The sequence below is a fragment of the Bos mutus genome, chromosome 8 (genome assembly GCF_027580195.1).
Source record: "Bos mutus isolate GX-2022 chromosome 8, NWIPB_WYAK_1.1, whole genome shotgun sequence".
NCBI lineage: Eukaryota > Metazoa > Chordata > Mammalia > Artiodactyla > Bovidae > Bos > Bos mutus.
The window spans coordinates 85,302,224-85,318,936 of record NC_091624.1 but is presented as its reverse complement, the minus strand read 5'-3'; the positions used below and the strand labels follow the sequence as shown (position 1 = coordinate 85,318,936).

Below are 16,713 nucleotides of genomic sequence, written 5' to 3'. Positions count from 1 at the left end.
GCCTGGAGAATCCCAGGGTTGGGGGAGCCTGGTGGGCTGCCGTCTATGTGGTCGCACAGAGTCGGGCATGACTGAAGCGACAGCAGCAGCAGCAGCAATGATGATATAGGATCATACAAATATATAAAGGACCAAGCTCTATTTTCCTCACTATCCAAGTAAATTTTTTATATTTCAGACAATGAAAATCTAAAAGAAATATTTGGGTTGGCCCAGAAGTTTGTTCAGGTTTTCCGTAAGACAAACATTATGGAAAAATCTGGATGAAGTTTTTGGCCAATCCAATAGAATATTCTGAAATCCTGAAGCTTCATTTAGGATTTCTAATAGTTTGAGAATTCTTTGCATTTGAGTGATTCCTAAGATTGTTCTGTCAGGCAGGAAATGTAATATAATCCTCACAGTGTAAAACTGAGTTTCACTGCTAAATAATTTAAAATGACGACCCCTATGTTTTAATAGATATGGTGATAATCTCCTAAAATACACGACCTTCTGACATGCATTAAGAAGACAAAATTGAACTGAGTGTATTTCTTAACTTTCATGTATTTATTCACATATACATACACATGAGTAAATATGTACAACTATATTATGAAGTGTGGTAGTACCCACTTATGAGATATAATTAGTAGATGAAACCAGAATTTCCTGGAAGACATTGATAAACACTTAGTGGGTTTTAAGCCAAGTAGGATTTTATCTCTAATTGCTTTTGAAAACATAGAAGAAAACCTTAGAAGAGATAACAAAGAAGTAGGAATGCAGATTTGGTCTTACTACTTTTGTAAATTTGTTTCTGAGTTTTTCACCTGCATAAAGACCAGAGGCATGACCAATGTTCATTTAAAACACTGGTTCCCAAACTTGTCTGCATATTGGAATCAGCTGCAGAGACTCCAAAACTACTGAAGCTTGTATCTCGCTCCAGAAGTTATGATTTAATTGTTCTGGGATGTGGCCTGAGCTTTGGAATTTTTATAAGATCCCCAGGTGATTCTAATATGCAAACAAGTTTGAGAACTGCATTTTAAAATGTTTCACTTCTATGTCTAAAAAAACTATCCAGAAACATCTCAAATCTAAAACAGACCACGACTGTAGATTAAAAAAAAAACTTAGGAAAATAAAAGGAAATATATGCTGCTATAAAACAAGACAGAATTACAGAAAATTGTTCCAGGTGTCTGTTAGCAATTCTGGCAACACTAAATGTCCCTATTATTTAGGTATAAAAAGGTGTTCTATCATCCATTTACCTTTGTGGTTTTACTGACATGCTTCAAGTGTGTCTGTGAATGGATAGCCAGGGGTAAAGGAAAGAAATATTATAGATTTTTAGTATTTCCTTGCTGCTATTCACTAGGGGTTATATAACTTACAACTAGCAATCTGTAGAGCTTTAACTTTAAAGAAAGAATTTTAGCCACCATTCAATTAAAGTTAGTACAATGACTTTGCATAATACATACATGAAATAATTAGTGAAGATGGTTCTTAATTTAAAGGATGTTAAACAGCTTGTAGACATCTGGTAACAAGCTGAAATGGGTCATTCAAAATTTATCTAACTAAATTAAGGGGAAAAAATGTTTCTCCTCCCAGGTTGCCATGTCACAAGATAACTAAACCGACTTAGTAGGCTTGCCTGGGAATCCTTAGCTGTCAGTGGTGAATATGCAAAGGGCCAGCAAATTAAATCAACCTGCCAAACTGTCAATTTCAAGCCTCATGACTGCATGAAAATAGCATCACTGGAAGAAATCAAGCATTGCCTTCTTTTGGGTTTCCTGGCACCTATTCAAATACTCATGCAGTTGTGGCTAATTTTGCATGCAAATTTCAGTCAATAAGCTCAGAACAAGACCTCCCAAGATATTTCAAAGGATCTGACAGTATTTTTTCTGAATACCAAATCGACAGTAGTTGAAATTCAATCTCCATTTGCTGGTGCTTCACATATGCACAGTGTCCCCACCACAGACCTAAGTTAATGAGAGCTTTACCTGCTTTCACTCACGTCCTCCCAGTCGTCCTTGCTGAGGTTCTCAAACACATTGCTCATGACCTTGATGGAGTGATTGAGAACAGTGTGGTAACGACCCACAGAGCACTTTTTCTTGGCTGTTTTAAATTTAACCTTGGTAGTGGTTGTCTTACACTCAGATTGCCCAGATCCAGATCGCGCTTCCGTGGTGGCCATCTCAGATTTAGCTTTGTCCGCTGAATGCTGTAATTTCTCCACTGAATTCATCAGCTCTTCATTTTCATTTCTCAACTCATTAGCTTCTGCCACTTGTCTCCTTAGGGAAATGACTTCTATCTCCAGCTCACTGATTTTTGCCTCAAGTTTAGCTTTGTCTTTTTCCACACCTTTACTTCCCTTTTTTAACTGTTCCAGCTCTTTTTCTCTGGTCTTTGCATCTTCTTGCTGCTCTTTAACAAGAGATTTCAGGAAATCATTTTCTTTTATTAAATTTTTATTCCCTTCTTTTAATTTTCTTGACCTTTTCTCAAAAGATTTTAGCCGATTTTCCAATTCAATGACCTAAACAAAAAAGTTTTATTTATTTTTTTAAAAGCCCAAACCAGAATCTACTGTATTTTTATTATTTCTAACTTATAAAAATAAAATTTAATTTAGCATACGGACAAAATAAAAATGTACTTAATTTCTAACTAATTCTAAGGTGGTATAGATAAATAAATTCTAAAATGCAATAATACATCTTTTAAATAAAGGACAGATGGTAAAAGAAGTTAAAAAATTTTACACAATGTGATATACTAACTATACTAATAAGCTCTGCAGAGTTCTGTGAGACCATAAATGCTTTGGCTTTATAATCTACTGTTGGGAAAGAAAACATTTCTTTCTACTATTCTAGGTTCTTTGGTCTAAGAATGAAATTGATATGACAGATTAAAAACAGAAAAACAAAAATTTAATAACATGTATAACTCCTGTATACTTGGGAGATATCCAGGAAAACTGAGTAACTCCCCAAAATGGCTTATGCCATCACCTTATATACCATTTTCATCTAAAGACAAAACAAGAGTAGACGTATATGAGTTTGCACCAGACTACTGTAGATCTCTGGGTAACACATTCTGTTGTTCCCTCTCAATGCAAATACTTTACTGGAGAGCTGGATAATGTGACAAAAAATACCATGTTTAGGAATACATGAACATTTTTACTTTTTCCAAATCACTCTATCACCAAATCATATTCTCCATTTAGTAAAAAATTCTACAAGCAAATCAGGAATATCACCCTTTTATAATCTCTTCAGTTTCTCTCAGTGATTTTTTAATCACTGCCCCAAATAGTATAGTTTTCATAAATATACTTTAAAATATTTTAGCATGTTAGATTCCAAAGTGCAGTGAATTTAAAGGGACTGTATTTTTTTAAATTATTTTATGAAAATAAACTATTATAACATTAAAAATGATTTTGACAGTGATGATATAAAAATATTAGTAAGAAGGAGTTCAGTCTGGAGGAAATTGAATTTTGAGCCTGGTCTAGATCTCACTTCTAGCTCTGACTGCTTTACCCCGTGAGATATTAATCTATTTTACCTTTACTTTCCTCATCTGTAAAATGGGAATAGTAACAGCTATCTTCTAAGTTATAAGTATTAAATATGATCATATATGACAATTCTTAGCAAACAGTAAGTTCTAAACATTTTATCACCATCATTTCATTATTATTAATCATAACAGCTATTTAATAAAATTACTTGAGCTAAAAATGCAGTTACCTACACTAAATACTGCTGAATTAGCTTTTAATCAACTTACACTTTTGATTAAAATATAATATGTTATGAAGAAATGTAGCAAACATCTTAAATTTGAAAGTTCAATCCTGGAAACTGGCATTATTTTTTTATTTTATTTTAAGATTGGGTACAACTCATGAAAATTTCATATGCAACAATGGAGAAATACCTTTTTTAGGTCTGGTATGTTTAAAATGTTTAAAGTTTGTTAACTGCCTACTGTGAATCTATTTTTAATCATAAAACTAGTCAAGATTATTTGTATTTAAGTTTAAAATGGGGAACAACATAGATACTACTTCTAAAGAATTTGATGAAGGAAAGTTCATAGCACATATGAAAGTGTTATTCAAGGTCACTCTCTAAAAATTATTGTCAAATTGACTTTGCTGCTGCTGCTGCTAAGTTATTTCAGTCGTGTCTGACTCTGTGCGACCTCAAAGACAGCAGCCCACCAGGCTCCTCTGACCCCGGGATTCTCTAGGCAAGAATACTGGAGTGGGTTGCCATTTCCTTCTCCAATGCATGCAGGTGTGCTAAGTCACTTCAGTCCTGCCCGACTCTGTGAGACCCTATGGAGAGCAGCCCACCAGGCTCCTCTGTCCACAGGATTCTCTAGGTAAGAATACTGGAGTGGGTTGCCATTTCCTTCTCCCAAATTGACTTTACTTCTCCAAAAACAGAAAGGAAAGTTTCAAACTATATTTGAAAATGAAAGTCTAGGGAACTGTTAAAGGCATTTGGTTTGTGTGCTAATAGATCATCTCAAGTCCAGTACTGAGAATTTAATTTACCAAAAAGATGGCTTCTTTCAAAACTGAAATAAAACACCTGACTTTTTGAAGTTTGTGTATTACTTTGCTAGTGCTGTCATAACAATGTACATAGATTGGGTGACTTAGACCCTGATAACCTCATTTTAACTTAACTCTTTAAAGACCTTCATCTTCAAATACAGTCATATTCTGAGATACAGGAGATTAGGACTTTGACATAAGAATTTGGTTGGGGGAGGAGACACAATTGGGCTTCCTGGTGGCTCAGATGGTAAAGAATCTGCCTGCAATGCAGGAGACCTGGGCTCGATCCCTGGGTTGGAAAGATCCCTGGAGAAGGGAGACACAATTTACCCCATAAGGGTTGAAATGTTAATAATTTTTTTTAAAAAACAAATCTACTCATACGTTTCATTTCTACTATATACAAATATTGTTTTCATGTTTTCAAAATCTTTTAAAGCCATTCTGAATTTCATATATATCCTTGTAAAATAAGGAAACTTAACTAAAAGGGGTTAAATTATGACTCATATAATTGCATTATTTTTTTTAAGTGACAAATTTGACACACAGTCCTATGAAAATAATTCCTTTGGGTTTTTCAGGAGTTAAAATGAATTTCTGGATCTGCTATAGTAGTAGGCAATTATGGGGAGCAGAATTCTGACACTCTAAAATGTCTCTTTGGCACATGTCTTCTCTTGAGCTGGTTGTTTTTAAGAAACTGCAGACATAGGAGAACACCTAAAAACTGAGTAGTAACTGACTCCACAGCCCCAACATCTTTTCTTGTCTTAGTTGAAGAAGGTATTTAAAGTGATAGCTTAGGCCATTTCACAGTGTCAGTTTCCATGCGTTATCTCATATGTATACAGGAAGTATACATGTTATTAAACTTCAGTTTTTCCCTGTTAACCTGTCTTTTTATTACAAGGGATGTCATATCCAAGAACACAGAAAAATAGAGGAAAATTATTTTTTCTCCTCCACATTATTTATGGCAGTTGGAATGAAATAATAAATTTCTTTAGGGTTTATACCCCAAGGTAGTAAGTAGCAGTATAGTATAATATATCCATGGAAATAAAAATTATACAAGACCTGGAAAAAATGAACAAATTGTTCTGAAACAAAAAAGGTAAGCTGCTATAAACTGTAATACATTCTGGAAGTACATACTTTATTTCAATTACTTATTTTACCTTAAGATAAATGAACATGAGCATTTCTTGTTCTCTAGGTTATAATGTCAAACTGATATGTGTCATTCAGTAATAATGAGATGACAGCCTCTGTTACCTGACCATATGGCGAGTGTTAGAAGTATAAGGAATCTCATCATCTGCTGTATATTAACAGATTTCCTACAAAGAAATCCACAGATGTAGAAAATTTAAGTAACTACACTAATATTTTGTCTATATATATGGACACTTCCAGCTTTTTCTAAGTATCCAAGTGGTAACTGGTTACAAGAATAATCTATTTAAAGAACATTTCCTTTATAACAATAACGAAAAGTGTTAAAATAAAACCAAGCCCATTTAACTGAAATTGATGACTAATATTTAAGTACAAAATTGCAAAGATAAATGTTAAGATTTTTAAACAACATTTTATTAATGAAGATAACCATGTTGTAAAGTGACTATAGGATTTATATGGAGGGGTTCTGTTAAAACAGGGAGAGTTATACCAAATCATATGGGCATAAATGTTTATCTAAAATGAGATGAGAATGTATAATTTTCAACTTTAACTTTAAAATTATAAACATATTACCATTTTACTACATAAAACTAAAACTATGCTTTTTTTTTAGTTTAAATATTGTAGTTTAAATAAATGTGTTGAAATGTAAAAATTTTTATACTTTCTATTGTTAAATTCATTCTTTTTATCTCTTAAAAATATTTTAAATCTATGTCAAAAGAAGCATAAGTGTTTCCACAATTCTTATTTCACTAACATTGATTTTTTAACCCCATTTTGGTAAGCCAATGATTTTGAATTTAAATTAAGGAGTCACACAAGGTTTAAGTTCAAGAGCCCTCATTTTAAAACATAATCCTTTATATTAAAATTCAGATTTAACTTGCTCAGTTCAATATCTTAAAGATTAGAATACCTTCTGTAATGTCTGCTCCGACATTTCTTTCCAATTCTTCTCTGGAGTACTCTTCTTGACCCCATCGTCTTCATCGTGTCTAAAGAGTTGTTCTGGCAGAGAATAAATAATATAGTATATCTATATAGTATTACATATATATATATATATATATATATATATAAAAAATATATTATGGTACCCCATATACTGCGAAAACACTGTCCTGTCATTTTAAGGAAAAGGGGTCTATAGTTTCTCCACTATGAATAATGTAGTCTATTTCATTGTCAAATATTGGCCATAAGCTGAATGGTGACCCTTTTCAAGATTTTCAGTCACATAATTATGTATCTTTGTAGTGTCACTTTTTTTTTTTTTGGCAGTGTAAGATTTTCAAAGGTACAACAGATCTGCAGGTTAACAATGCTGTACTTTTATTCCCATTTTCATTCTTTTGTAGACTATTCCCTCTTTGCCTTAAAAGCAGAATTCACTGCCTTTTTATCTACACAGTCACTACTAGTTTTGTTCTCTGGATCTTGTTCCCTGCCAGGAGGATCAGAGTGATTGCAGAACAAAGCAAACAGTAACAGAATTAGGGTAGACTGAAACTGTAACCCCCCTTACCACCACCTTTTTTTTTTTTTTTTTTAGTAAAAGATCTTGCACTGGCAGCGTAAAGCACAAAAATCACATTTCCAGAATAACTGACTTTACCCAGTTAAGGGTAAAGTTCAAATCATTCCTACACTGCCCAAGCATCCCTTCAAACAAGCAAAACTATATAAGAAACATAACATTATTAAAGGAAAAAAATCATAAAACTTCAGTTAATATTATTAGAATTGAAATACATTAAAACCTATAAATATTTTTCTTAGATAAATTAGTGACAAATTTAATATTTTCTTACTGAATTATTTTTGAGTTATATTCCTCAAAAAATCAAAAAGGGGGCAAAAATAACAAGACATAAAGCTAAAAGGCTGTATATCTGTATTAGTCTGAGATGCTTTTGCTTTAAAGTATGCTTGGCTGCTGTAGGTCAGTGTAAAACTTTGATTTATCAACAAAGGAAAAGGAAAACAATATTATTCTCTGTAGAGTAGAAATCCTCTTGGTATAAACAGTGACTAACAAGTTTGTTAGAGTGAATTAGGCATTTCTTTTGTCTTTGAAACATGACATATCCAATTAAAACTTCTGTACTCACGAAATAAATAGAACATTATCCTAAGGATAATAAAAGTCAGAATAGGTAGAATTTGCCACCTGGGGAATATGTACCTTTACCTTGATAATCATCGATTGGTTCCCAAGTTTCTCTTTCTAGTCCCCTAACACCATGGTGCTGAATTCATTTACAACATTCTTTCAGCAATATAGAAATAATATGCAAATACAATTCATCTGTTCTAGTGATTTAAATATCTGCTATAGTTCTTAGTAAAATATTTACACTTAAAAATAAGAAAACAGTTCTATACTCAAAGACCATACACTACTAAAAGTAGCTAAATAATTCCAACAAAATAAATGTTAAAGACATTTAAAAGTGAATTTGATTGCTGTTTTTGTGCTCCTAAGTGTGCTTCAAGATTCACAGGTGAACTGGAAGAGCATGTTCACTTGTGGTTTTCCGTTGAAAATTCTGTTTCTCACCTTCACAGGTCTTAGAGAGAATATACAAGCAGCCTGAGCCAGGCCAAGGAGAGGAACAAAGACCCAACTCTCTGCCCCTTGATTCCCTTCCCTTCCAAGGATCTCAGGATTTGGGAAGTGAACAAAGAGGATCTAGTTAGAAATATACAGGTCAATTTCTGTCCTTTGGTAGATGTATGAGACTATGCTTCACCTTAAGTTCAGTTCAGTACCATTCACAAGTAAGTCATGTCCGACTTCTTGTGACCCCATGGACTGCAGCACGCCAGGCCTCCCTGTCCATCACCAACTCCTGCAGCTTGCTCAAACTCATGTCCATTGAGTTGGTGATGCCATCCAACCATCTCATCCTCTGTTGTCCCCTTCTCCTCCTGCCTTCAATCTTTGCCAGCATCAGGGTCTTTTCCAATGAGTCATTTTTTTGCATCAGGTAGCCAAAGTTTTGGAGCTTCAACTTCAGCATCAGTCCTTCCAATGAATATTCAGGACTGATTTCCTTTAGGATGGTCTGGTTGGATCTCCTTGCAGTGCAAGGGACTCTCAAGAGTCTTCTCCAACAACACAGGTCAAAAGCATTAATTATTTGGTACTCAGGTTTCTTTATGGTCTAAGGCTCACATCCAAACATGACTACTGGAAAAACAAGAGCTTTGACTAGACAGACCTTTGTTGGCAAATTAAGTCTCTGCTTTTTAATATGCTGTCTAGGTTGGTCATAGCTTTTCTTCCAAGGAGTAAGCAGTTTTTTTTAGTTTCATGGTTGCAGTCACCATCTGCAGTGATTTTGGAGGCCCCCAAAATAAAGTCTGTCACTGCTTCCCTTGTTTCTCCATCTATTTGCCATGAAATGATGGGACTGGATGCCAAGATCTTAGTTTTCTGAATGCTGAGTTTTAAGCCAGCTTTTTCACTCCCCTCTTTCACTTTCATCAAGAGGCTCTTTAGTTCCTCTTTGCTTTCTACCATAAGGGTGGTGTCATCTGCATATCTGAGGTTATTGATATTTCTCCCAGCAATCTCGATTCCAGCTTGTGCTCCATCTAGCCTGGCATTTCGCATGATGTACTTTGCATATAAATTAAATAAGCAGGATGACAGTACACAGCCTTGACGTACTCCTTTCCCAATTTGGAACCAGTCCATTGTTCCATATCTGGTTCTAACTGTTGCTTCTTAACCCGCATATAGATTTCTCAGGAGGCAGGTTAGGTGGCCTGGTATTCCCACCTTAAATACCTTAATAGTATTAAGGTATTCCTTAATTCCCACCTTTAATACCTTAAAGGTATTAAAATTCCTTTAAGAATTTTCCACAGTTTGTTGTGATCCACACAGTCAAAGGCTTTACTGCAGTCAATGCAACAGAAGTAGCCATTTTTCTGGAATTCTCTTGCTTTTTATATGACCCAACAGATGTTGGCAACTTGATCTCTGGTTCTTCTGCCTTTTCTAAATCCAGCTTGAACATCTGGAAGTTCTTGGTTCACATTCTGTTGAAGTCTAGCTTGGAGAATTTGAGCATTATGTTGTTAACTTGTCAGATGAGTGCAATTGTGTGGTAGTTTGAGGAAAGCTTTCTTATCTCTCCTTGCTATTCTTTGGAACTTTGGCATTCAGATAGATGTATTTTTCCTTTTCTCCTTTGCCTTTCGCTTCTCTTCTTTTCTCAGCTATTTGTAAGGCCTCCTCAGACAATCATTTTGTCTTTTTGAATTTCTTTTTCTTGGGGATGGTTTTGATCACTGCCTCCTGTTCAATGTCACAAACCTCCATCCATAGTTCATCCATAGGCTCTCTGTCTATCAGATCTAATCCCTTGAATCTAATTGTCACTTGCACCATATAATCGAAAGGGATTTTGGTCTAGTGGTTTTCACTACTTTCTTCATTTTAAGTCTGAATTTTGCAATAAGGAGTTCATGACCTGACCCACAGTCAGCTCCTAGTCTTGTTTTTACTGAATGTGTAGAACCTCTCCATCTTCAGCTGCAAGGAAAAAAATCAATCTGATTTCAGTATTGACCATCTGGTGATGTCCATGTATAGAGTGATCCCTCGTGTTGTTGGAAGAGGGTGTTTACCATGACCAGTGTGTTCTTTTGGCAAAACTCTGTTAGCCTTTGCCCTGCTTCATTTTTGTACTCCAAGGTCAAACTTGCCTGTTACTCCAGGTATGTTTCACTTTACTGGAAATTTATTTTTTAAATTGTGGTTTTAAATGCTTTACTGTTACTTTCACTCTTATGTTTTTTTACTCTTAAATTTCTTTTGTCCCCTTAATTCTCCTGGATAATATTAAAAATTAATGTAAATTCTCAAACATTTTCTCCTCCTTTTAGATATTTTAATAAATTATTAAAAATCCATTATTATTATGGAGGGTTGCAGAATATAGTAGCCTAAAACATGCCACTTTGGCATATAGATTATTTTGGGCAGTAGGCACTTAAAAAATATTGAGGGACAGATTTTCCTACAATACTCCTTATCTGCTGGAAGACGCTCCAAAACGAACTCACTCCTGTAAAGTTTTACCAGAGAAGATTAACTCTTATCACAGGAGGAGGAAACTAGAAGCCCACACTAGATCCAGACAAACTTTGTTACAAACTATGATAGCTCTCAGCTAGTCTCTTGAGGGCCCATTCATTTTTCTTAAAATTCTTTACTCTCACTTAAGAGGCCTACATCCCTCCTGCTCCTCCTCTCTTCCTATTAGAAGAGTATGTAATTCTGAATTCTAAAGCCTCCTATTTGACTACTCACTTTTCCCTGGGTATCTTCCACGTGTACGTAAGACATATACATTAATAAATTTGTTTTTCTTAATCTGTCTTTTACTATAGGGGTTTCAGCTAAGAACTCAGAAAGGTAGAAGGAAAATTCTTATTCCTTCCCTCCAATTATTTTTTCATTCATCTTAATTTTTGTTTCCTACACTGACTTTTTTAAAGGTCTGTTTGTGATTATATCAATTTGGGAAACAAAGAAAGGGGAATAGGTATCTTGAGTATTGGCAATTTCCTAAAAATCCTGAAACCAAGTAGACCCTGTGGGGGCTCCTGGGTATGGAAGTCTTTCTGTGTCCCCTATTCTGTGTAGGGAACAGATCCATCCTCCATGACCTTCCTTGACTCCCAAAGTGCAGATTCAAACATCTGCTAATTAGGAAAGGGAGGGAATGCAGAGACAAGGTAGGAACAGCCAAGAAACAAGTGTGCAGCCTGGTACTGGTTCTGCCTCAAGGGATATACGTAACAGTATCCTGGGGTGCAGGCCTTGTACTCACCTTAATATTATCAGCAACCCCACTCTTGAACTATTACAATAAAATGCCTCACCAAGTTCTCCCAGGTTGAGATACACAGTTTTCAAGGGCAGGATCCCATTGTGCCCCCCTACGCCTGGCAAAGCAATAAGGCTTCTCTTTCAACTTCACTCAATACTCAGTCTCTGAAATTCGATTCAGCGTCAGTGCACAGAGGCTGAGTTTTCTGGCACCAATATTATTACATTTTCTTCATTTTAAGGAAAAAATAAGAGTCATAGTGAGCAGTGGAGAAGGAAATGGCAACTCACTCCAGTATTCTTGCCTGGAAAAATCAACAGACAGAAAAGCCTAGTGGGCTATTTTCCATGGGGTCACAAAAAGCTGGACATGACTGAGCAACTGAGCATACACACAGCACATAGTGAGTATATTACTTTAGAGGGTACTTGTCATACAATAAAATAAGAAATATATCTTTGGTCTTTTCTCTCTACACAGAGCTTCTAAAAGTCCTTAGAATTTCACGAGTGATAGAGAGATAGAGGTAAGAGAATTATCTTCTGTTATTCATAACAGACCCCTTTTCACAAGTTTCGCTTAAATCTATTTTCCTTTACATTTCACTTCTACTTAACACAAGCTGGGATTTTGTTGGAGACACCAACAAAAGTTGCAGGGTACAAATTAATACACAGATTTGCAATTGTATACACTAACAACAAAAGATAAGAAAGAGAAATTAATGAAACAATCCCATTTACCATCACATTAAAAGAATAAAATACCTAGGAATAAACCTACCTAAAGAGATAAAAGAATTGTACTTTGAAAACTATAAGACATTAATAAGATAAATAATAAATGATACAAAGAAATGAAAAGATACACCATATTCATGGAGTGGAAGAATCAATATTGTCAAAATGCCCATACTACTCAAGGCAATCTACAGATTCAGTGCAATCCCTATCAAATTATCAACAGCTTTTTTCACAGAACAGTAATTTAAAAATATTCTAATTCATGTGGAAAATAAAAGACTCCAAACAGCAAAAGCAATCCTGGTGGAATCAGGCTCGTTAACTTCAGACTATACTACAAAGCTACAGTCATCCAAACAGTATGGTACTGGCACAAAAACTGAAATACTGATAATGGAACAGGATAGGAAGCCTGGAAATAAACCCACACATCTATGGTCAATTAATCTACGACAAAGGAAGTAAGAATATATAATAGAGAAAAACACTCTCTTCAAAAACTGATGCTGGGAAAACTGGACAGCCACATGCAATATAATTAACTTGGAACATTCTCTAAATCCATATAGAAAAATAAACTCAAGATGGATTAAAGACCTGAATGTAAAACTGCATAATATAAAACTCTTGGTGGGAAACACAGGCAGAACACACTGTGACATAAATTGCAGTAATATTTTTTTTTTTTTGGATTGACCTCCTAGAGTAATGAAAATAAAAAGAGAAATAAACAAATGGCATATAATCAAACTTAAAAGCTTTTTCATAGCAAAAAAATATATATAAAGCAAAATGAAAAGACAACCCACAGAATGGGAGAAAACATTTGCAAATGAAGTGACCCACAAGGCATTAATCTCCAAAATGTAAAATGCATCATGCAGTTCAATATCAAGAAAACAAACAACACAATCAAAAAGCGGGCAGAAGATCTAAGCAGATAATTCTCTAAATAAAGCATACACATTTCCAAAAGGAACATAAAAATACGCTCAACATACTAACTATTCAGTTCAGTTCTGTCGCTCATTGTGTCCGACTCTTTGTGACCCCATGAATCAATCACAGCACGCCAGGCCTCCCTGTTCATCACCAACTCCTACTAATTATTAGATAACTGCAAATCAAAACTACAATAAATATCACCTCACAATGGTAATAATGGTCATCATCAAAAACTGTACAAACAATAAACGCTGGAGAGGGTGTGGAGAAAATGAGAACTCTCCGAAGCTATTGGTATGAATGTAAACTGGTACAACCACTATGGAGAACAAAATAAACAAAATAGAACTTTTTTTATCTTTAAATCAAACTTTTCTTATTTTCAAATAAAAACTGCTGTAAAATCCAGCAATCCCACTCCTGAGCATATATCCAGAGAAACTATAATTCAAAAAGATACATGCACCCCAGTGTTCCCTGCAGCACTGTTAACAAGAGCAAGGACATGGAAACAACCTAAATGTCCATCAACAGGAGTGGATGAAGAGGTGGCACATATATACAATGGGATAGTAGTCAAGTCATTAAAAGGAAAGAAATGCCATTTGCAGCAACATGGATGGATCTAGAGATTAAGTGAAGTAAGTCAGACAGAGAAAGACAAATTACTTGTATGTGGAGTCTAAATATTTAAACAAATGAACTTACTCTCTAAACAGAAACAGACTCCCAGACTTCAAAAATAAACTCTTATTGTTACCAAAGGGAAAGGGGAGGGGCATAAATTAGGAGTTTTGGATTAACATATATACACTACTATATATAAAATAGATAATCATTAAGGACCTAGTGAATTCTACTCAATATTATATAATAACCAATATGGGGAAAGAATCTGAAAAAGAATGGATATATGTATATGAATAATGAATCACCTAGTTCTATACCTTAAAGTAACACAACAATGTAAATTAACTATACTCTAATATACAGCAGGAGGGCCAAGAGGAGCTACTCCACATTCAACGTCAGGCGGGGTGGCCGTAAAGATACCCCTCGTCCAAGGTAAGGAGCAGCAGCTGTGCTTTGCTGGGCAGCCGTGAAGAGATACCCAATGTCCAAGGTAAGAGAAACCCAAGGAAGACAGTAGGTGTTAGGAGAGGACATCAGAGGGCAGACACACTGAAACCATACTCACAGAAAACTAGTCAATCTAATTACACGGATCATAATCTTGTCTAAATCAATGAAACTAAGCCATGCCATGTGGGGCCACCCAAGATGGGCGGGTAATGGTGGAGAGGTCTGATTGCAGCTTGTGCTTCTTCCAGCCCAGCGTTTCTCATGATGTACTCTGCATAGAAGTTAAATAAGCAGGGTGACAATATACAGCCTTGACGTACTCCTTTTCCTATTTGGAACCAGTCTGTTGTTCCATGTCCAGTTCTAACTGTTGCTTCCTGACCTGCATATAGGTTTCTCAAGAGGCAGGGCAGGTGCTCTGGTATACCCATTTCTTAAAGATTTTCCACAGTTTATTGTGATCCACACAGTCAAAGGCTTTGGCATAGTCAATAAAGCAGAAATAGATGTTTTTCTGGAACTCTCTTGCTTTTTCAATGATCCAGCGGATGTTGGCAATTTGATCTCTGGTTCCTCTGCCTTTTCTAAAACCAGCTTGAACATCTGGAAGTTCACAGTTCACGTATTTCTAAACCCTGGCTTGGAGAATTTTGAGCATTACTTTACTAGTGTGTGAGATGAGTGTGATTGTGTGGTAGTTTGAGCATTCTTTGGCATTGCCTTTCTTTGGGATTGGAATGAAAACTGACCTTTTCCAGTCCTGTGACCACTGCTGAGTTTTCCAAATTTGCTGACATATTGAGTGCAGTACTTTCACAGCATCATCTTTCAGGATTTGAAATAGCTCAACTGGAATGCCATCACCTCCACTAGCTTTGTTCATAGTGATGCTTTCTAAGGCCCACTTGACTTCACATTCCAGGATGTCTGGCTCTAGGTCAGTGATCACACCATTGTGCTTATCTGGGTCATGAAGGTCTTTTTTGTACAGTTCTTCTGTGTATTCTTGCCATCTCTTCTTAATATCTTCTGCTTCTGTTAGGTCCATACCATTTCTGTCCTTTATTGAGCCCATCTTTGCATGAAATGTTCCCTCGGTATCTCTAATTTTCTTGAAGAGATCTCTAGTCTTTCCCATTCTCTATTTCTTTTCCAGTCAGTGATTTTGGAACCCAAAAAAATAAAGTCTGACACTGTTTCCACTGTTTCCCCATCTATTTCCCATGAAGTGGTGGGACCGGATGCCATGATCTTCGTTTTCTGAATGTTGAGCTTTAAGCCAACTTTTTCACTCTCCACTTTCACTTTCATCAAGAGGCTTTTGAGTTCCTCTTCACTTTGTGCCATAAGGGTGGTGTCATCTGCATATCTGAGGTTATTGATATTTCTCCCAGCAATCTTGATTCCAGTTTGTGTTTCTTCCAGTCCAGCGTTTCTCATGATGTACATACATATCAGCAATTATTTTAAGTGGAAATGCCCTAAATTCTCCAACAAAGACACAGAGTAGCTAGATGAATAAAAATAAGATAAGACCTATCTATATACTGACTACAAAAGATTCACTATAGATGTTAAGACACATATAGATTGAACATGAAAGGATTGAAAAAAATATTTTATGCAAAAGGAAACCAAAGGAAGCTGAGGTAGTGACACTTGTATTGGACAAAATAGTCTTTAAAACAAGACTGTTACAGAAAACAAAGATGGATATTATATAATGATGAAGAAGCTGTTCAACAAGAGGATTTAACATTTGCAAACATTCATACATCTTACATAAGAGCATCTAAATATAGAAAGCAAATATTAAGAGACCTAATGGTAGAAACAGATAGTAATACCGTAGTTGTTCTGCTCAGACTTAATATTTTATGATAGTTCAGTCTTACTGGGTTGTATGTTTCCAGGAATTTATCCATTTATTTTCTAGGTTGAGCAATTTGTTGGAATTTATTTATTATAAATATTTTCCTATGATTCTTTGTATTGTATTTCTGTGTTATCAGTTACAACACCTCCTATTTCATTTTTTATTTTATTTGAGTTCTCTCTTTTTTTCTTATACATATAGCTAAAGGCTTGTCAATTTTGTTTATCTTTTCAAAGAACCAGCTCTGAACAGATTTATAACTGGTAAGGAGACTGAATCAGTAATCAAAAACCTCCCAACAAACAAAAACCAGGACCAGATGGCTTCATTAACGAATTCTACAAAATATTTAGGGAATTAATATTAATTCTTCTCAAACTCTTCCAAAATATTTAAGAGAAGGGAGCTCTTCCAAACTCATTTTAC

General features: G+C 35.2%; 1 protein-coding gene across 5 annotated transcripts in view; it reads right to left on the bottom strand.

Moving 5' to 3' along the window:
* CNTLN (centlein) overlaps positions 1 to 16,713 on the bottom strand; it is a 357,018-nt gene that overhangs the window by 96,239 nt on the left and 244,066 nt on the right. For all 5 annotated transcript variants that reach the window (XM_070375943.1, XM_070375940.1, XM_070375942.1 and 2 more), the window contains 2 exons: positions 6,708 to 6,799; positions 2,010 to 2,551 (listed from right to left, as the gene is read on the bottom strand). In XM_070375943.1, the coding sequence (XP_070232044.1) occupies positions 2,010 to 2,551; positions 6,708 to 6,799 (634 nt within the window). The remainder of the gene's footprint in view (positions 1 to 2,009; positions 2,552 to 6,707; positions 6,800 to 16,713) is intronic.